Genomic DNA, 21,425 nt, shown 5'->3' with positions numbered 1-21,425 from the left:
AGTGGTCTCTGTCAGTATGTCTACACTTAAAGTGCTGTAGCGCTTCAGTGTGGACCCTACCTATGCTGATGGGGGGGATTCTTCCATCAGTGTAGGTAATCCCCTCCCCAAGAGGCGGTAGCCCTCTGCCTAGCTCTGTCTACACCGTGGGTTAGGATGGCGTAGTTATGTCTCTCAGGGGTGTGGATTTTTCACACCACTGAGAGATGTAAAATCCTAGTGTAGACCAGACCTGCGAAATTAGCTTGTGGGAGAAGGGAGTGGTGTCTCAGCTCAGTTCCTAGTGGACAGACATCCATAACACTAAAACTTCCTTTACTCAGTGTGACATCCCAGGGGCCAATCCATACTAATGAGTAGCTGTGTCACCCTCACCCTGTAACCTAGGCTGCCCTTTACAGCACCTTGCTGCTGTAGCCTCCGGTCTGGACTGTTCACAAACAGCCTCCAACACGCAAATCACGCCCAGCTATGTCTGTGTGTGGCCTGCAGCCAGCCACACCTTGGCTCTTAGCAGCAGTGGTTATGCCGCAAGGTGACCCCAATACATCCCCAGTCTCAAATCTTCCCCCAGAAAAGTATGACCTGTACTGCCCAGCCCCCTCCTAGACAGTGCAAATATGTTACGTCCATTATTCCTTTAAGGGAATAATATGCACACAACTTGTTGTTCCAAATAGAGTTACCCAGACACTTCAGCATGAACACACTGGATTAGATAAAACAAGTTGACTAACTACAAAGAGAGAGATTTTAAATGAGTACAAGTAATGAGGCATCCAAGCCAGAAATGGTTACCAAAAAAAAAAGAGAACGCTTATTGATGCCTAACTTAACAAACTACGTTAGATTCAAAGAACGTTTTCTCACCACATGCTTTCAGCAGTGTTACTGACCAAATTCTTTATGTCGGGACCCTTCCCCTAGGGGCCAACTCCTGCTTCCTTTGTCTCTTCAGAAAAAGTGAATGCGATAGGCGGAGAGAGAGGACTCCCTTGCGATGTTCATCCTTCCTTTTTATAGCATCAGTCCCCTCTTAGAAAAACATTTTCAGCTAAGAACTAGGAACCAAAGGATATGTAGAAGGATGTTCTCTGCTGTTTTTTCAAGCTGTTTGAACTTCCTTTGTCTTCCATTCCTGTCTGATGACTGTTAACTGCTTAAATGCAAATTAAGCAGAGCATCATTCCTTTGTTTAGGACAGACCTGTTTGCCAGCTTCTGTTTTGGCCAGGGCGGTGGGGTTTGGAATATGTATTAACACCATACAGAGGAATCTTATAACGTCATACAAAGTTGCCACACCTATCTGACTAGGACAATACTGATTGGCAAATCATGAGTTTACAAATGATACCTTACAAGACTTGTACCAAGGTTATTACAATAGTGGGTAGGGTGTGAACATAGGTGTATCTGTCCCAGTCATTCATTGGCTGTTGGCCCTTTTGTGGGAAGTGTTAGGAGAGAGAGCCATAGGGCTCCTAGAGCAGGAATTGGTGCAGTGTGGAGTATTGGGTATGTTTTATCAAAACCTAGAACAGGAGGGAACTTGCCTAAGAGGGACTATGCTGGTAGCTCTACTGGCTAATAGCAGGATTCCTGCAATAAGACTTGACCAAAAAAACCAAAAACATTTTGAGTCATCAAACAATTATACTTCTCTTAAGCAATTATTTTTATGGGTCTCATTGAAAACAGAACCTTTGTCTCCCCATTATTTATATATAAAAAACTTTTAATAGCAACCCTGGCATTATCACATATTTTGTTAATGCCTCATGTTTAGTCTACTCCTTATTTTGCTTGTTTGTCTTTGGCTTTTTTAATAGCTTTTTCTTCTTTGAAATACCTTGATATTTATAGAAATAATGCAATTAGTCTGGGCAGGGCTTAGTGACATTTACAAGCCTGTTTATATGAATAGTTTGAAATGTATTAGTACATTTATATATATGCTTGTGTACACCCTCTTCTCTTCCCACCCCCCTTTGCTGACTGCAGCAACAATTAAATTTAGCAGGCATGTACTTTGATCTGATTGTTGCTGTCCTGGAGCATGCTGACATACAAACATGCAAGATACTCCAAAGGACTGTTCTGCATTCCGATTTGTTAGAAACACCTTTTAAAATACTGTTGAGGGGTGCGAGGGGAGGGATTTTTCTTTAAGCGGCTAAGAGGTTTGTGTGGCTTTTTTACTAATATTTCCCCCTGAGGATCTCCAAGCTGATGCCGAGGACTGTATGGGGTTATGGTTGGAGTATTTGCAAAATAAAGAGTTGCCTCATTTACACAGCCCCATAAGAGTGCATGGCACTTTACAGACAAATAAATGCATTATTCAACGCATCTAAATGTTTTCCAAACAATTTAGTCCTGCAAAGCCAAATCAACTGTGTATCAGTTGCATTCTCTTTTAATACTGGTGATCTTCCCAGCCAGTGGCTGAAAATCAACTATGACCTTTGCTTTGAGGTAGAAAGAACTTTGAACCGTTCCTTTGTTTTGTTATTAGATACTGGGTTGTGTTTTGCTAGGAAATTGCACCTTTTAACTTATCGATAGGAGGGTAGGGAGCCATCAAAAGAGAATATGCCATTTTCAGAGAGAATGTTCTGACCAGGAAGGGGCAACAAACGTAAAAGTGGTTGTCATTTTTTATTTAAAGCTAAATGTTGCACTTCCACCTCAGACTCCTGAGGTAGGTAGTCTGATCTTCTTTCCCACTCCAGTCGGTCATTTTGCCATTTGACTTTATTTGTATGTATTTAGCTGCTGGTTTGTCTTTATTTTTTATTTATTTATTTATTTTATTTTGCTGAAGTGATTACAGGAGGCATAAAAGCAGCCTTAATCCAGCAGCACACCTCATGTTTGTATATGAAATCTCTCTGTAATCGCTACTGAGTTTACTAGTCAAACAGTGCAGCCGTGGCACAAGATAGCTGCAAATGTTTTACTGCTTAGCCTGCACAAATAAACAAGCAGGCAAGGATAATGTCTGGTTGTGGTGAATAACTACAGACACTAAGGATTAGTTCTTCCATCTCTAATTTCTGATCTCTGGGTTCTGTCCAGTCTGTTCACTACACTTGGCAATATTGTGCCCTCCATTAGAGTCTCCAGTGAATTGTCTAGTTGTGTATCCATTACACAAAGAAAGAGGCACTGATAAGAACCACATTTTGCTCTAATTGGCTGGCTAAATTCAGCTGGTGCCATAATAGTTTACTGCTGGAATCCATCTGGTTCAGGCTGCAGTGTGAAAGTCTGACTGGACTCTGCTTAAACCTGTATTTACTACATCTTTCCAGCAGTGACGTCTGTAGTGGCTCCTGTTGTTTCTCTGTTGCTGGAAGCTTGGTGGTTGATGTGTGTTCTGAGGACAGCTGATGGGCAAGCAAAGCAGTTACATTGATGTACGTTCTTCTCCAGGCTGGAAGCACAGCACGTTTCCCCTACTGGCAAACGGACTGTGGTGTTAGCTAGTGCTTCTCCCACAACAGTGGCCACCCCTTCTCTGGTAGCTCACTCCTGGTGCATGGGGAAGGTTTGAGACATCCGGAAAGGAAAGGGAAGAGAAAGTGGGTTCTTAAAGAACATTGCTGTTGTCCCTTTGCTTCCAACACTCACAGTACTGGGTATACGTCTTCTAAGCCACAATCTCAGTCGCAAATACCCTAAGGGAAGCACATGAAGGTATGTCTGGAGGTATTTATTCCCAGCTCGATGAGACATACTCATACTAGGTCTCATTGAGCTAACGTGCTCAAAATAGAATGTGGCCACTGCCTCGTACGGGGCAGGAGCAGCGAGGGGCATATAAGGCAGGGAACCATTTATTTTTGCACCTTAAATAGGCAGATGTGTATCCAAATACAGACAGGGCTTGTGCACAGTGAATAGTTTGAGGAACACTAAAGATGTAGCTCTCTTGGAGGTAGCAGTGGTGGGAGTGCTTGAGTAGATGGGGACCAGGTGGCCACCTGCTCTTTCACCACTATGCTTTTAGTAGAACTGCTCCAAGCAGCGTTAGATGCCATGGTGATAAAAGTGCCCGTACCCTGTCCACACTAACCCTCCCTCTATTGATAATGCAATGGGAGGGAGACTCCCAGAAAGAGTCTAAGATAAACACAGCCCGAGGGACTAAACCTACTGAATAAGATGCCACTTTTACACAGTCACTTCTTATAGCTGACCTGCACTTTAAAGAGACGAGAAAAGGATGGTTTTTGGAGAAGTATAAGCTGAACACTTTTACTAATCAAAATGACATAACTTAAATACAGTGGAAAGCGCACACAGTGAATAGGGTGGTAGTGAAACAGAATAGCAATCCCAAGTGATTCCAGTGCATCACCATTTTCAGGTTGCGATCCCAGTTAGGTAAATCCTTTGCTTAGCAAGGCTTTCTCTATGTAGAGTAAGCAGATGACTTCACTATAAAATGGTTCTAGTGTTTCAAACAAATTCTAAACACACGAGAAGGCTTAAAAATACCACTATAAAGAGAGGAAGTGAAAGGAAGTCTAAGGAAAGAAAAAGGAGAAGAAACTGGAGTACTACAGGGAATTCAATTTTTAATTTCATAGTAAGTTTGCTGCCAAATTCCCAGTAACAACCTTCTGCATTTAACTCAGCTGTGCAGATGTTTCAGGCTGGTTTCGGTGTCATGTGAGCCCCATTGGTGGGACAGCATTGCCAAGTTTGGGAAAAGCCTCATTACATTCAGGTTGAGGGGCAGGTTGGATACTGAACCTCATCAAGTGAGACAATGGGTAATGTTCTACAACTTCCTCGCTAGGGGCAGTTGGAATTAGCACCTCTGTTTCCTCACCCATGTGGCAGCCTTTTTACCGTAGACCCTTTGAGCTACCCAGTAGTCACCATGAAGCTCCTAGGACTGGTACTAACATAGGAACTGTGTAGCTCTAAATTGGAGATTAGCCATGTCTCAGAACCTTGCAAGTATTTCTACACATCCTTTGGGGGGGGGGGGGGGGGGGGGAGGGATGCTGTTGTTTCTGAGACTTGAACTTTGGGGTGTTTATCTAATCTTTCCTCTTGTGTTTTTTAATAGCTGTCCCCTTGTGGGTCTTGCATTAGCACTGTTTGATCACTCAGACTAGTGATGCTTGTATTAATGCTAATGATGAACTTTGAAGATTTCAGCCTTTAAGCTGTACCACCCAAGTATCTCTTTGCCTTCTTAAATTCCCTGTACAGTTTTTGGTGACAGCTAGCAAAGCATGCTGTAGTCTTAAATTGCTTGTATAATGTTACTTTGAGCTGCTAAAGTAGCTGCCACTTTCTCCCCAGAGATGTGGTTGCGTTTCGTTGGGGGGTGAAGCAGTTTTCGGCGAATGATATGCTATGGTGTTCAAGCCTTTAGGACAAAAGGTGCTCTATAAGTGCAAGCAGTTCAGTATCTGGATCCAGTCGGGGCCCCAAGAAAGCGATGGTTAGTGACTGACCCATTAGCGTTGGAATTCAGCTTTCGGAACTGGACAGCTGGGAGCTGGCCAGGTTAAAGGAGTCCATGGGGCTTCCTTCAACATTAAAGTACTCGTTTGCTGTAATACATATAGAACACAGTTAATCTATATAGCCAGAGCGTTTTGATGAAGTTCTTGGAATCGCTGCTGCTTGCCACATTTTAGCTCCTTTAATACCATTTGAAGCTGGCTTGCGCTGTACTATATTAATCTAATAAGTGCAGCTCCATAGAGAATGAGGTACAGAAACATGTGGTGGTTGTCAGCAGAGCCCATTTGGTATGGGGTGAGCTCCCCTCTCTATCTTATCTAGTGAATTGGTAAGTGGGTGAAGGGCCTTGGTGGATGGAGGGATTTGGACTCTTGGCTGCGTTCATGTGAAATTAACTTTTCTCTTCCCCACCGTTGTGTATGTTCCTTTCCCTAGTGATCTAGAATGTTCTCTAGAAGTTCCCGTGCATCCTGTGGTTGAACTCTGACCATTAAACGCTCTCCTTTTCCCTGCTGTTTCCTAGCTCAGCTGTACAAGCTAGAAGGGCTACAAACCATTGCTGTCACAACCAATGGGATCAACTTAGCTAGGCTGCTGCCACGGCTGAAGGAGGCGGGGCTGGATGCCATTAACATCAGCTTGGATACTCTGGTTCCGGCCAAATTTGAGTTCATCGTCCGGAGGAAAGGTACAGAAATTCAAATAACATCTCACTGGTTATAGGGTAACATTGTCCATCTTTTTATATTCCTGTTTGTTCATCCAGTCTCTTTCAAACTTCTACTGTTAGAGAAGTGAGATTCCCTTCCTTAAGACCAGCCTAAAATATCTACACTGGGCTTGAGTTTGATAGCTGGCCCTTTTCCCTTCTACTCAGCCTTCTTTCACAGGCAAAACCCCTTTTCATGAGAATGGGTGGAATAAAGAACATTTGTGAATAACAGCTTGAGGTAGGAGGTCTCATAACTACATTTGTCAATTCTCATCTCTACAATGTTCTCCTGTTCAACATTTTCAGCCAAAAACAGAAACAATACCCTGAAACCAATTGCCCACCATTATTAATCAAATGAAGGCATGAATGGCTGCCAGATTGTTTCCTTGCCACCCACAAAAACTGAAAGAGATTCATCCAGATCAGTGGTGGACAACCTACTCCTTGCCATAACCATAGGTTACAACTGACACAAGTTTTTTTTGTTTTTTGGTGTTTTTTTTTTTTGTGACAACCCCTCCTCCTCGCATGTCTAACCATAAAGAAAAAGAAGATGGTCATAAGTCACTGAAACCCATTTGTGACTCCCAGATTCAGAACCTATTATACCCGAATACTGGATGATGATGAATACAGAATATATTCACTGTGTACCAGGTTGGTCCATGATTTGCCTGCGATACACCAGCTCTGCTTCTTGTACTGACATTTGTTCTTCAACTCTCTAAACATTTGTTTTCCATGGAGTACAAGCCCTTCCACACACTTCCTACAGTGAATCTGCTTAAGGACCCATCAGATGGGCAATCTTGTGACTTAAGCAACCAATTTAAAATGTCCCCATATGGTTTACTATACTGCTTCTGTTGACTCCTTCAGGTAGGTCCTGGTGGCCTGTGAAATGAGTTAATGGTTCAGTCCAGTTCCTAGTGGACAAATAGCCTGCATTGAAATTAGCTTCAGAACTGGCACTATTTGGAATCTTGTTGGCATTTCCAGCAGAGAAAGGACTAAATAGGCCACAAAGACTGAAACTTGCTTTCAGCAGTAGAAGTGGTCTTTCCTGGTCGTGCTTGAGGTGTGTTTAAATGTGTAGTGAGACATTTTTATGGGCCCAAGAGCAAACTATTCCATTGTGAAGGAAAGATAGGCAGTATGGTAAGAGACCACCCTGACTTAACCAGAAGATCTTCAATGACCTGAAACTTTAATAATAATAATAAAAAAAAGTCATACGAAAGTGGAAACTAGGTCAAATTACAAAGGATAAATATTTTTAAACAAAAAACACAAGCATGTAGGGACACAAATAGAGATTAAACTAGCTAGGGACATAAAGGGTAACAAGAAAACATTTTGCAAAAACATCAGAAGCAAGAGGAAGACCAAGAACAGAGTTGGCTCATTTCCCAACAAGGAGGGAAAGGCAACAGGAAATGCAGCACTGGCTGAAGTGTTAAATGCCTTTTTTGTTCATTTTCACCAAAAATGTTAGCAAAGTGAACATCAGTGTGAGTTGGGTAGGATCTGAGGCTAAAATAGGGAAATAAGTTAAGAATTTCTTAGACTAATTAGATGCCTTCAAGTCTGCAGGGTCTGATGAAATACATCCTAAAATACTTAAGGAACTGGCTGAAGAGATCTGAGTCATTATTAGCCACTATATTTGAGAACTTGTGGAGGATGGGAGTGATCACAGAGGGACTGGAAAAGGGCAAATAGAGTACCCATTTGTAAAAAGGGGAATAAGTACAACCCAAGGAATTACAGACCAGTCAGCTTAACTTCCGTACCTGGAAAGATAATGGAGCAAATAATCAAACAATCAATTTGTAAGCACCTAGAAGATAATAAGATAATAAGTAACCATCAACATGGATTTGTCAAGAACAAATCATATCAAACCAACCTAATCTTCTTTGACAGTGTAACAAGCCTTGTGGATGGGGGGTGGGAGGGGAGAGGTGATATATGTCACTTTAGTACACTTGAAATGCTATAGTGGCACAGCAGAAAAGGTTCTGGCAGTTATAGTTGATCACAAACTAGATATAAGTCACAAATGTAATACTGTTGCAAAAAAAGCAAAACTTTATTCTGGTATGGATTATGAGGAGTGGTGTAAGCAAGCCATGAGAAGTAATGCTTTCACTCAGCACTGATAAGGCCTCAGCTGGATACTGTGTCCTGTTCTGGGCACCACACTTCAGGAAAAATGTGGACAAATTGGAGAAAGTCAGAGGAGAGCAACAAAAATGATTAAAGGTCTAGAAAACATGATCCATGAGGAAAGACTGAAAAAACTGGGTTTTAGTCTGCAGAGGAGAAGACTCAGAGGGACCATGATAACAGTTTTCAAGTACATAAAAGATTGTAAAGAGGAAAGTGATAAATTGTTCTCTTTATCTGCTGAGGACAGGAGAAGACGCAATGGGCTTAAATTGCAGCAAGGAAGATTTAGGTTAAACATTAGGAAAGACTTCCTAACTATAATGATAGCTAAGCACTGGGACAAATTACATAAGGAGATTGTGGAAGCTCCATCATTGGCGGTTTTTAAAAAAAGGCTAGACAAACACCTGTCAGGGATGGTCTAGAAACAGTCTAGATCATACTTAGTCTTGCCTCAGCCTAGGGGACTGCACTAGACTAGATGACCTATTGAGGTCCCTTCCAGTTCTCCATTTCTGTCATTCTATGTTGGTGTTGTGTGTGTAGTTTGTACTGCTGTCCATCCTGTACTTTTTAATGTGGATAAACAGAGCATGAGGTCACTGATGAGGCGGTATGAGTCCTATAACTTTTTTTTTCCTAGCTAGTGAATCCAAATGTAAATTTCAGAGACCTAGGACAACAACAAATACAAAATGTAATGGTGATATGTTAAAAGTTCCTTTTAAATGAACCTCAATGCTCAACATGAAGTTCAACCCAAATTTTCAGGTTTGATGAATTTCATGTTGGGGAAAAAATCTCTCTTCACTCCCTTAGTTTTTTAAATGCAAAAACAAAAACAAAAACAAAAAAAACCAAAAAACCCCAAACCCTCCGTGTCTGTGAACCTGCTAGCTTATAGACAATGTCTCCCCTTAGCCACAAGATGGTGCTGCAGTACCAGTAAAGTCAAGAACAAGCTATTTAAAACTCTGCAGGGCTATAGAGAAAGGTAACTGTAAGGTACTGAGCACTTGGCCATGGGCCCAAGGTTTCACAAATCAGACTAAACCTAGAGTGTAGCATGATCCATGTCTATGACAGGTGAGGAAAGATTATCTGTCTCTTTCTCTCTCTGCATACTTGTTTGGTTAATCATCTGGCTCATGATGAGGAAATTCACTGTGTTTGGATACAGCTCTCACACAAATGAACATTGCCTCTCTAACTTTCTCATCTAGGCAATGTCATTGGTGTGGTTGCCTCATGGTAGATAGTGCAGGAAAATATCTGGCTGTCCCAGGGCACAGCTGGGAGTCCTGTCCACTCTTTGCTTTTCACTACCTGCACTTAAAGACTAGCCAGTTTCAGGCACTTGTGGGGAAATGTGTTCCTTCTCTCCTATTGAAGGGATAAACCTGATCCTGCAGCTTCAGCAGCTCTGGATATCTGGTTGGGAGTCATTAGCAATGTGCTGCTTACAAACTGCATCTCACTAAAACTTGTTGAGGGAAAGGCATAATTATATATGTTCTTAGGGGAAAAAAAGGGGGGGTCTTTTAACCACAGAAAGGGAATCTAGAGAGTGCTGCTGAGCCCAAAGGTGCAGGGGAGAGATGGGGAAATTCCCAGGGGTTTTAATAAAATGTATAAAAGGGAAGGTAAGAGTAAAGTTACTAATTTTCTAAGACTTTGGGTGAAGAAGAAATAGGGTGAAACCAATAACTCCAAAAGTGGGTGATTAGTTTCATCCATTTTATTTAAAATAAAAAAAAAGTACTTTTGCATGTCTTTAGACCAAGTTTTATAGTGAATGGAAGATTTTTGTCATAGGGATGAGTCGAGTTATAATATGAAAGCACAGTGGCGAAGACACTTGAGGGCTTATTTTCCGGGTGGGTGGGAATCCAGACAAAAGGTTTTGGTTCTATAGGCTCAGGGGATTTTCCATGGATCAGTAATCCTATTGCCTGGGAACTTTTACAGTGGTTATACTAGAGTCTGAGGAATAAACCATAAATCATGGGCCATATCCACCATGATTGAATTGGCCTTGTTAGCGCTACAAAAGATAATTTTCCCTCTGTTTCAGAGTAGCAGCCATGTTAGTCCTGTATCTGCAAAAAGAAAAGGAGGACTTGTGGCACCTTAGAGACTAACAAATTTGAGCATAAGCTTTCTTGAGCTACAGCTCACTTCATCAGATGCATGAAGTGAGCTGTAGCTCATGAAAGCTTATGCTCAAATAAATTTGTTAGTCTCTAAGGTGCCACAGTCCTCCTTTTCTTTTTACCTCTGTTGATATTCACCCTTTCTTGTCAACTGTTGGAAATGGGTCACATCCACTCTAATTGAATTGGCTTCGTTAGCACGGACCCCCCACTCAGTAAGGCAACTCCCATCTTTTCATGTGCTGTGTTTTTATACCTGCCTAATGTATTTTCTTCTCCATGCATCTGATGAAGTGGGTTCTAGCCCACAAAAGCTTATGCCCAAATAAATTTGTGGCACCTTAGAGACTAACAAGGACTCCTCGTTGTTTTTGAGGAATAAACTTGTACATTAGGGAGGGAGGATTGTGTAGTGGTTGGGATGTTGACCTGTGACTCGGGAGACCTGGATTCAATTCCCTGCTCTGCCATAGATTTCCTGTGTGACCTTGGGAAAGTCACTTAGGCCCAGATCCTCAAAGGTATTTAGACACCAAACTCCCATTGATTTTAATATGAATTAAGCACCTAAATACCTCTTGAGGATCTGGGCCTTAATCTGCCTTCAGTTCCCTTTTGGGAACATGGAGATAATAGTACAGCCCTACCTCACGGAGATAGGGAGGATAAATGCACTAAAGATTTTGAGATGGTCTGATACTTCAAAAACAGGGGCCACGTAAGTAACTTAGATGCATGAAAATGAGGAACATGGTGCCTCAGCTCCTTCCTGCCCTCCGCACCCTATGGAATGAGCTGGGGAGAATACCTGCACTTTGATGCTGATGGTCGAAATGAGTTTACAACCTGCCTCGCTTTTTCAGATTGCCCCTGGAGGCAATGAGATAACAGCCTCCCCCAATCACATCCTTGAACTTGTGGCTTCAAACTACTTCTCCTGCAGGGATGAAATTTGGGAGGTGGAATCCCAGCTGAGAGCATAAGCATTTCTCTGGATAGGACCCTGCCTTGGAGAGTCTGAGGGACTGAGTGTGTGTGGCTGGGAATAAGAGGAGGAATTGAGAAGGATAATTGTTTATACATCACAAGCTGTAATCCTCCTCAGATCCTCCCTACCCGGCTGAGCCCAAGCGTGCATGGACTCGTGTGTGCCTGGTGTCTTAAATCTGCTGTTTGGGGCTGTGTTTTGATGACTGGCCTTGGGGGGGGGAGGGGGGTTCAATTAAAGCTCACCTTTTGGCATTGCCTAAGTCACACTATTCCCTCTCCATTCAGTCCTTGCCAAAGGTTGCTGGGCTTCCCAGTCGCTGTTTGTGACTCTGGGACATGTTTACAAGCAGTGCGTTACGATCTCTCCTGCCATGTTTAGTCTGCAGCTTGCTTAATGAGAATAAAACCCACTGTTGATGTCATGGGCTTCCTAGGTGCCAGCAAAGCAAACACTCTTGTGAGGAGGAGACAGCAAACAGGTTCTGAATTCAAGCAGCTGATGTTGGCATCAGTTCTCCAGTTCGTTAGTCCTGTGCTCTTCACCCCTGCATCCCACTTTCATCCTTCTGTTTTGCAGGGCTGGCATTAAAGGAGCTGTAGTTGTGGGTCAGAAAAGATCAATGGGACTGGCATCCTCTGCTTCCCTCTTGTGCACCCGTGTTTGGTGTGCCCACTCTGAGCTAGCCAGGGAACAGATGGGTTCAAGCTCCCAGCTCCCTGATCTTGTTCGTGGCATTCTTTGCACAGTTGGTACTGGAGAAAGGCACTGGATGGGCAGCCCTGGAGACAGAAAGGCACTTTCTTATTTCCAGTAGCATCCACAGTGTGCTGGGCGCTTCTCAACCCAACAGACCAGGACCCCATTGTGCTGGACACTGTACAAACCTCGAACAAAAATTCAGGCCTTGCCCCAAAGAGCTTACAATACTTAGTGTGTATGAACCCCTCTTCTCTTGCTACAGCAGTGGCCCCACAGGAGTTCAGGCTCCATGGCTCACTCTGGCACCACTGCCTTCACTGCCAATGGGGAGGGACACTTAGTGCTAATTCTGATGATGGTTTTCGATGTGAACACGTGTCCCCTAGGAAATAGACTGACAATGATTCCCGTTGCGGCCACCTGTTCACAGCAAGGAACAACTTTTTGCTGCCAGGTCTCTTCTTAACTTTAACAGAGAAACTGGATTATCACTTGGGGTGGGGTTGTAGGGAGAATGGGAAAGGAGTTCAGATATCTCCAAGGCCCTTGGACTCATGAATTGTCTAGCTGCTTAGCAATTAGGAAGAATAAGTATTGAGTGGACTCTCTGCCTGGAGGTGGGTGGAGATGCAATATGTGAGGATGAGGCTAAGGATTTCTCTTGCTGAAGTCACTGCAGTTTGATTCTTGTCTCGTCCTTTCCAGAGGGTCAAAGGCCAAGCTGAACTGGTTTCCTAAAACCTCTTTCAGTGTGCCCATCAAACTGATGGGTCAAATGATTCATAAAATGAGGATGCCATGAAAAGTCACCTGTCACCTTAAAACCAAAATCAAAGTCAAAGCCATTCGCTTTTCCAGGAGCCGATATAAATCTGTGGTGAAGGGCGAGTTGGGAATTTTGGTGTTTTTGTCCATTTATTGATTCATTTAGCAGCTCATTGCAGAGTGTTCAGTTTTCAGAAAGTGCCGTGCTGCAGCCTTAGTCGAGGCAAAAATGCAAAAGACCCCTTTCCGGATGGCCTCTTTTAGCAATAATTTAGTCGGGTTATTTTCCCCATTAAATCTGGGAGCACTTTTTATAGACTCTCTCCCACTTCGGTGAGACTGGGGGTAGTGCCGGGCCAAGCTGAAGCACGGAGAAGTTAAGGGCCTGATTTTTTGAAGGTATTGGGTGCCAAAAAAACATGCAAGGGTGCCAGTGGGATTTCCACAAGCCACTAAGCAACACTGCATTTTTTGGGCACCCAAATATCTTCAAAAATCTGGCCGTAAGTGACTTGCCGAAGGTCACACTAAGTCTGCAGCAGAGTTGGAGATGGAACAAAAGTCTCTTGACTTCAGTCCCGTCTACTGGACCAAGCTGTTTTGTCTCTGCCATAGAATCATAGAATATCAGGGTTGGAAGGGACCCCAGAAGGTCATCTAGTCCAACCCCCTGCTCGAAGCCATCTTTTTGTCTGATACTGACTTGCTCATCTACATTTTTGTTAAGACTTAATTCTTGTTCAATTTTAGGCTTTCATAAGGTAATGGAAGGAATCAACAAAGCCATTGAACTGGGGTACAATCCTGTTAAGGTAAGATCATTTGGTGTGTAGTGCCCTTGAGCCCTGTGTTTTATTCTGACTTGATACTTCAGCTGTGAGGGTTTTTTTTCCTTCAGAGATTGGCAATTTTTGTAAATATTAAAGAAATTTTCCAGTAGCATCGCAGGACATAAGGGTGATCCCACCTCTTCACCGTGTGTAGCTGACTCGGCCATTTTCCATTCAGGGCCTCAGGGCATTGAGATCTTACATGGAAACACCAGGATCTCTGCACAATGGGTTCAGGCTCCTTCTCTACCCTCCAGGTGAACTGTGTAGTGATGAGAGGCCTCAATGAGGATGAGCTGTTGGACTTCGTGGTGCTCACGAAGAACCAGCCGCTCGACGTGCGGTTCATCGAATACATGCCCTTCGACGGTCAGTACTCCTGGTCTGTAACTGCCTGGGCAGTTTTTGCCTTCTCTCGGGGGGAGTGAATGTGGCTGACAAGTCTTCACTACTTGGGCTTCTTTTCTGAAACCTGATTGCGTTGACTGTCTGCTACAGGGTGCCTGAACCCCTATTTTAAACCTAAGAGAAGCTTTGTGTAAAGTAGCCATTGTAGTTTTCACTGCTGGGACCAAGTACACAGGGCAAGTGGATGGCAGGTCAGTGTGTAGTGGGTCGGAGGTTGGGTGCCCTGCAATTACCAGGAGCTGAAGGAGGGTCTGGCTTGTTGTATATTGGAGATGCCTTTCCTGCGAGGGAAATCTGGAAATGGAATGGTATCACGGTTCTAAGACGTGCTCTGCCTGTGAAACTTCCTTAGCTCCCTCCCACCATCTGTTTTCTATCACTGTAGCTGTCCATGGAGTGGGCTGTTCTGCTTATGGTGAGTTGAGACATGGGGTACGTCTACACAGCAAAGAAAAACCCGTGGCTGGCCAGTCCCAGCCAATTCAGGCTTAGGCTGCAGGGCTGCGTCATTGCTGTGTAGACTTCTGGGCTCAGGCTGGAGCCCGGGCTCTAGGACGCTACAGGGTGGGAGGTTCCGAGAGCTCAGTCTCTCTCTATCTTTACACAGCAATGAAACAGCCCTCAGCCCGAGGCCCATGAGCCCAAATTGGCTGGCATGGGCCAGCTATGGGTTTTTGTTTCCTGTGTAGACATACCCCTGGTGCCCTTCAAGAACCCAGGATTCTAGCCTCTTTGCTTCCCATGCTCCAGAAAGAAAGTGTCCTCAGTGCTCACGGTATCAATATTGCTCTTTGTTGGGGTGCACTTTTCCTGCTAACTCTTTCCAGGAAGATCGATCTTGATCTCCCCCTTCCATTCCCATTTTTGGAAAACTGGGGCCATCTCCCCAAGCTATTCCAACTTGGAATAGCTTGATCTTCAGCTTCTGCATTAAACTCTGCCAGCACAAGGGCAGAAGCCACAAATCTGTGCCAGAGCTAGCAAACGTAGAGTCCTCAGCTAGGACTCGTGTTGTCACTTCATCGACACACAGTTGTTCTGATTGTCTCTCTTCAGACCTTTGCCCCTCCTGACAAGTCCAGGTTGGTTCACAGTTCACTGCATCCTCTTACCCAGGGACACAAGGATTGTTAGAACTTGTCTGAGATTGCTATAGTCTAGAGGGGCCAATACAGGTCTTCACGGTTTGGGTGTTGAAAGGGGCGACTGAAATCCAGGTAAAAGGACTTTCTGTTCTTTCCTATTTAAAAACTCCTGGTGGCAAAATTTGTGCTGATTTCAAACCTAGGCAACAAGTGGAACTTCAAGAAGATGGTGAGCTATAAGGAGATGCTGGATACAGTCAGGCAGAGATGGCCTGAATTGGAGAAGCTGGCTTGTGAGGCCTCCAGCACAGCCAAGGTGGGTGCAGGCTAAGAGCGCTATGAAGGGAGACCCAGTGCTTCAGCAAAGTGCACAACAACTTATATTTTTAATGGCTAGACCAAAGAGGATTAGCATGTGGCAAAATGCTCCAGAGCCACATATGTAATAATCCCAAGGTCATCGATCAAACTGCATGCACTCAGCCTCAGTGAGCAACAGTCATTAACTTTTCCCATGGAAATACCAGGCACCTACCAATTACTTGTCTGTCAGATGTGAGTGTCAGTGGGGTAGACACATCGGGGCTTATTTTTGGGGGGTATCCAAAGAGAGGGATCTGGTTGTGTCACTCATAGGAGTTTCCAAGGTATGAGGAATACTAAACCTGAATTCTCTAGACATATCTTTATTCCCATCTTAGTCTTCATTCAAACCTGGGATCTAGAGGTGACAGGTCTTAATCTCCCCTGATTCAGTATATAATTAAAGAAAAGAGAACCAAAACAGGCACCCTTTAGACTCATTAAAAGTTGAGGAGCAGTCATTGATGCAATGTTTTTGTTTATTTAAATCATTTTAATATAAAATAAGTTGAGGCCATAACACAGGTTGTTATTTCAAATTTAATTTTAACCAGGTTTATTTTTCAAAAGAAAAATGTACCTAATTTAAATCACAAATCCATTTAAAACATGTAAATATCATTGACTTTTATCCACCCTGATCTATTCTTCTGTCCCGGGGCTGCTTCAGGCTTACAAGGTACCAGATTTCCAGGGGCAGATCAGCTTTATTACCTCCATGTCAGAGCACTTCTGTGGATCCTGCAATCGGCTGAGGATAACTGCAGATGGGAACCTGAAGGTAGGCAATGAAACAAGAGGCCCTTCACCGACTTAGGCCATGTGTATACTACCTGCCGGATCGGCGGGTAGCGATTGATCTATTGGGGATTGATTTATCGCGTCTAGTGTAGATAAATCGATCCCCGATCCCTCTGCCCTCGACTCCGGAACTCCACCACGGCGAGAAGTGGAAGCAGAGTCGACGGGGGAACGGTAGCTGTCGATCCTGTGCTGCGAGGACGCGAAATAAGTGATACTAAGTCGATCTAAGATATGTCGACTTCAGCTACGAGAATGGCGTAGCTGAAGCTGCATATCATAGATCAACCATCCCCCCACCTCACTTAGCATAGACCAGGCCTTAGAGCTGAAATAAGGAGTTGAAATACTTCTCTTAAATGGAACGGTGTTGGAGATGGAAGAGGCAGTAGTGGAGAGGAGAGGGGAAGTCAAGTGAAGGTGAGATTGAGAGAGGGATAGAATGTAAGGGGGTGGTCGGGGGACAGGAGAAGGAGCATTCAGATGGAGACTGTAGCTACACGGTAAACTGCAATGTAAGGAGAGGAATCAATGGCCAAAGAATTGCTCCATTGTGCAGCACTCCGATTTAAAAGAATGATGTCAGTGTGAAATCTTGTCAGTTTAAAAAAAAAAAAAGTTTTGGGTCCACCTGCCTGAGTCCCTCTGCTAACTTTTGTGGCTTTATATTTGCAATTTTCCTTTCTCTGTTTTTAAAAAAAGGGTGTTCTATGTTGACGCACCAGTGACCTTGCCTGTAAAGAGGTCACAGTGAGACTGACTGTACACCAAGCGATTTCAAATGCAGAAAGTGAACAGAGGGAATAAAATTCCTTATTTTTACTTTCAAACAATTTTGTGTTGTGTGACAATAGCAAATTTAAAAAAAAAAAAAAAACCACTTTGACGGAAATAATGTGTAAGTGGCTGTAACCGGGTCAAAACCATGCATTTTCCATGTACCTTTCAATACTTGTATGGTGAGATTCATTTGTCAATGTTCAGGACCCTTTGCTGAGCAGAAGAGTAGGTGTCCTCTAAGTTAGCTGGAGGTGGCACAATTGTACTAAAGCAACTTTCCCAGGAGCAAAGTAATGCCATGACAGAAATGGCAACTTTGTATTGGCATCAAATCAGTTTGTGTGCATTCTCAGCAATTGCAATGTACTTTAAAAATCTAGAAGCGGTATTTGTGGAACTTTTAAAAAGGCCTCCTGCTTGAATACTTGCTTCCTGGATTACCCCTGGGGACCAGGTGGGGCATCTCTCAGCCCTGCCATGGTGCAAGAAGACCTACAACAGCAGGAGAGATGAAGGAAGGGGAAAAAATGTCATGACATCTCTGCCTGCCTGCTGTGTTTCCAGATGGTCCCATTCTATATACTCCTAAAGTCAATGGCTGGCTGGTGGCTTTAGGAGTACTAGAGATAGGGGAACTGTAGGTGGTGGTCTCCCATGGGCCAAGTTGGTTTTTTGCTGCCTGATGTTCAGGTGAACTGCTGTAGTATTGGATCCTGTTGGGTTCCCAGCAAAACATTGTTTGGCTCCCAGACGTTGGACCTGTTCTGAGTTGAATTTTGAGCATTGCAGCCCAGCAGGCCACTGAACCTTGTTATCCAGTGGTCAGTCAGCCAGACCCAGTATTGCAGTGAATTTCTAGTTTTACAGCGCATCCCATGTAATTCTGTTCCGTGCCACAGTTCAACGCTAGAAATTAACATTAGAAATGTTCATCCTTGAAAATGAGCCTGGAGATCTGGGTACTGTAGGGTTTGTCTCCCACATGTTCATTCAGAGGCCTGTGTGCACCCCCACCCCCCTTTTAGGTTTTGGAAGAGTATGGAATTGCACAGCTTCCCTACTCTGCCAACTCAGAGACCCTCACAGCTGCAAGGAGCTATGCAAAGAAAAGACAGCAGTTTCTTAGCCTGCAGAGGCTGGGAAGTGTCACTGCCTTTTTATTATTTGAATGCTTTGCTCAGTTTTCACCCAGGATGCTGATGTTGGTTGTAATAGGAATAGTGTTTCCCAGCTGGCTTTATTCACTGTGTCTCTTCCCCTTGGTTTATTGCAGGTGTGCCTTTTTGGGAACTCAGAAGTGTCCTTGAGGGATCACCTACGGGCTGGTGCTTCGGAGGACGAATTGGTTCAAATTATAGGAGCAGCAGTGGGCAGAAAAAAGAAACAGCATGCTGGTATGTTTACTGCGTACAAGTAATAATGAGGGGTTAGTACAGATGATGCCCTTTCCTAAAATAGGATGGATGATTCGCAAGACCTGGTAGCAGGGAGGGAAAAGCTATTCTGTGGAATTATAGTGACTCAGGAGAGGAAACTCTGAGGTTCCCACTTGATTCGGCACATTATCTGCCACTGGTCTTAATGAGGCAACTGTGCCTCACTGTCTTCTGTCACAGCGAGGCTCCTTGTCAGTCCCTCTGCTAGGACAGCCACCCCCTACTCTTCCTTCTGGGGTGCACCCCTGCACTTTCTAGCAGGAAGTCCCATGGCCTCTCTATGCAGCCTTGCCGGGGAGCATCCCTCATTCTCTCTGGCCCTCTGTGTTCCTCAGGGACCAGCGGCTAAAGCCATCTGCTGCTGTCCTTTCCTTTGGTCCTCCCTAGCCCTTGGCTCTGGCTCAGAGCCAGCAGGCAACTCCCTCTGCTGCTCCTCCTGCCTTCAGCCTTCTGGCTTGGGGAGGTCAGCCAGCAGTCTCCTCCTGCTGTTCTCCTGCCTTCAGCCTTATTTCAGGAGAACCACTTTCTGTCTCTGGCAGCTTTTATCTCTGGCCCTTCTCCTGTCTGGTTATTACCATCCCTAGTGGCAACCCTGTAATTTGCGGTCAACCTACCTTCTTGTTATGGATGCAAACCTTTTTCCCTTGCCTGCCTTTCCACTTTGCAGCATTCTGTGAGATCCACATTTTCTCATTAGAATTAAATGAAGACCACAAGTACCGGAGCTAGGCTGCGGATCCATCTAGTCCAATCTCTTGTTTCTGACTGTGACCAGTACTGATTCTTCAGAGCAAGCGGAGAGAAACTGTTAAGACACAGCTGGCTCTGCAGCGCTGCTCTCGGGATGGGGAATGGTTTCATAACCCCTGTGGTAATGCATTTACACCCTGATGCTTGAGACTGGATTCTTCTTCTCTCAGTTGGCATACTTGCAAATGATTTTATTCACAAATCTTGTCGAGCTGCCTTTAAAAATTCAGCTGCCATATGAAACTGTGATATCCTGCGCAGTGAATTCTAGACACTGACTCTGTGCTGGGAGGAAGTATTTCCTTTTTTGTCCTAAATACATTTGCCATTAACTTTGAGTGACTCTTTAGTTCTCTTGTAAATCCCACTAGGCCCCTAACAGTTGTCATTAGCCTTCTCTGGACCTAGTAAATCTATCTGCAAGTGAGGTGACCAAAGCTGAGTGCTCTCTCAAGAGGGTAAATCCAGGTTTTTCAACTTCTGTCATTCCAATCCCCAACCATTCTGATGCTTGTTTTACCCAGCTGCCTCGGTACACTAAGCAGACAATCTTCATGTCCTGGGAGGAATCCGACCCGTTCAGCACTCCTCAGTATATGAGCGTAGACTGATTTTTAAAGTGCACAAGTCTTACCCAAATACAATTGGGTCTGCCGCCATGCTGTCCAGTAAATCTAAACCAGGGGTCAGCAACCTATGGCACGCATGCCAAAGACTGTACGTGAGGTGATTTTTAATGGCACGCTGCTGCCTGCCGAGTCCCAGCCACCGGCCCCGCTCAGCTTGCTGCCGAACCCAGGCCGGGACCCCGGTAGGCAGCAGCGTGCCATTAAAAATCCTGCCTGCCCTGGCCCGCTCTTTTCCGCCCCACCATGGGGGCAGGGTGAAGAAGCTTGGTACTGCCGGCTGCTGCTGCAGGGCAGGCAAGCTTCCCCCTCCCTGCTCCATGCTGGGTTCCTGCCCCTTCTCCTCTCCCTCCCTGCTGCTGATCAGCTGATGGCCCTTGCAGGGAGGGGGATCCGGGGAGGAGGTGGAGACGGGGCCTTGGGGAAGGTGGGTGGAATCAGGGCATATCACCTCCAGCCCCCTGCCGTGAGCTGCTTTGGGCAGGGGGCTGGGAGCACCCCCACGACTCCAGCCCACACCCCCAGCCCTCTGCCCTGACCCCTGCACCCCCCCCACGACCCCAGCCCTGACTCTGGTACCCCACACACATACCCAGCCCCCTCACACCCATGTCCTGAGTCTTGCACCCCCCCATATTCCCACCCCCACCCTGAGCACCAAATGGGAGCTCCTGCACCCCCCACATTCCCACCTGCACCCCTTGCACCAAATGGGAGCTGCCCAGGTAAGCACTCCACACCCAAACCCCAACCCTGAGCCCCCTCCCTCATTCTAGCTCCTGGCCAGACCCTACACCCCAACCCCCAGCCTGCTCCTTCACCCCCAGCCCTGTGCTCAGTGCACTCCCACCCTCAGCTCAGTGCAGAGAGAGAGGAAGAGAATGGGCTAGAACCAGGGAGAAGGTAGGTACGTACTCACTCTGTGTGGGCAGGGCTGGGATCCCGGACTGGCAGCCAGGACCCTGGCTGGCAGGAGCCGGCGGACTGAACCCCAGACCGGCAGCAGGCTGAGCCGCTCAGCCCACTGCTGGTTTGGGGTTCTGGCTGCGAGCCCCTTGCCAGCCAGGGTCTTGGCCACAGGTCCCACTCAGCCTGCTGCCGGCCTAGGTGAACGGACCCCCAGGCCGGCAACAGGCTCAGCGGGCCGGCGGCATAAGATCAGCATTTTATTTTAATTTGAAATGAAGCTGCTTAAACATTTTGAAAACCTTGTTTCCTTTACATACGACAATAGTTTAGTTATATAATATATAGACGTATAGAGAGAGACCTTCTAAAAAACGTTAAAATGTATTACTGTCACGCGAAACCTTAAATTAGAGTGAATCAATGAAGACTCGACCCACCGCTTCTGAAAGG

The 21,425-nt window shown here is 45.1% G+C and overlaps 1 protein-coding gene across 5 annotated transcripts in view; it reads left to right on the top strand.

Moving 5' to 3' along the window:
* MOCS1 (molybdenum cofactor synthesis 1) overlaps nt 1-21,425 on the top strand; it is a 51,487-nt gene that overhangs the window by 16,269 nt on the left and 13,793 nt on the right. For all 5 annotated transcript variants that reach the window (XM_084623357.1, XM_084623358.1, XM_084623359.1 and 2 more), the window contains 6 exons: nt 6,016-6,180; nt 13,738-13,799; nt 14,075-14,186; nt 15,514-15,626; nt 16,344-16,454; nt 18,528-18,648. In XM_084623357.1, coding sequence (XP_084479483.1) covers nt 6,016-6,180; nt 13,738-13,799; nt 14,075-14,186; nt 15,514-15,626; nt 16,344-16,454; nt 18,528-18,648 — 684 coding nt within the window. The remainder of the gene's footprint in view (nt 1-6,015; nt 6,181-13,737; nt 13,800-14,074; nt 14,187-15,513; nt 15,627-16,343; nt 16,455-18,527; nt 18,649-21,425) is intronic.

The sequence above is a fragment of the Lepidochelys olivacea genome (assembly GCF_965140295.1).
Source record: "Lepidochelys olivacea isolate rLepOli2 genome assembly, chromosome: 3".
Lineage (NCBI taxonomy): Eukaryota > Metazoa > Chordata > Testudines > Cheloniidae > Lepidochelys > Lepidochelys olivacea.
The sequence above is the reverse complement of the archived record's forward strand: the minus strand, read 5'-3'. Positions and strand labels throughout refer to the sequence as shown.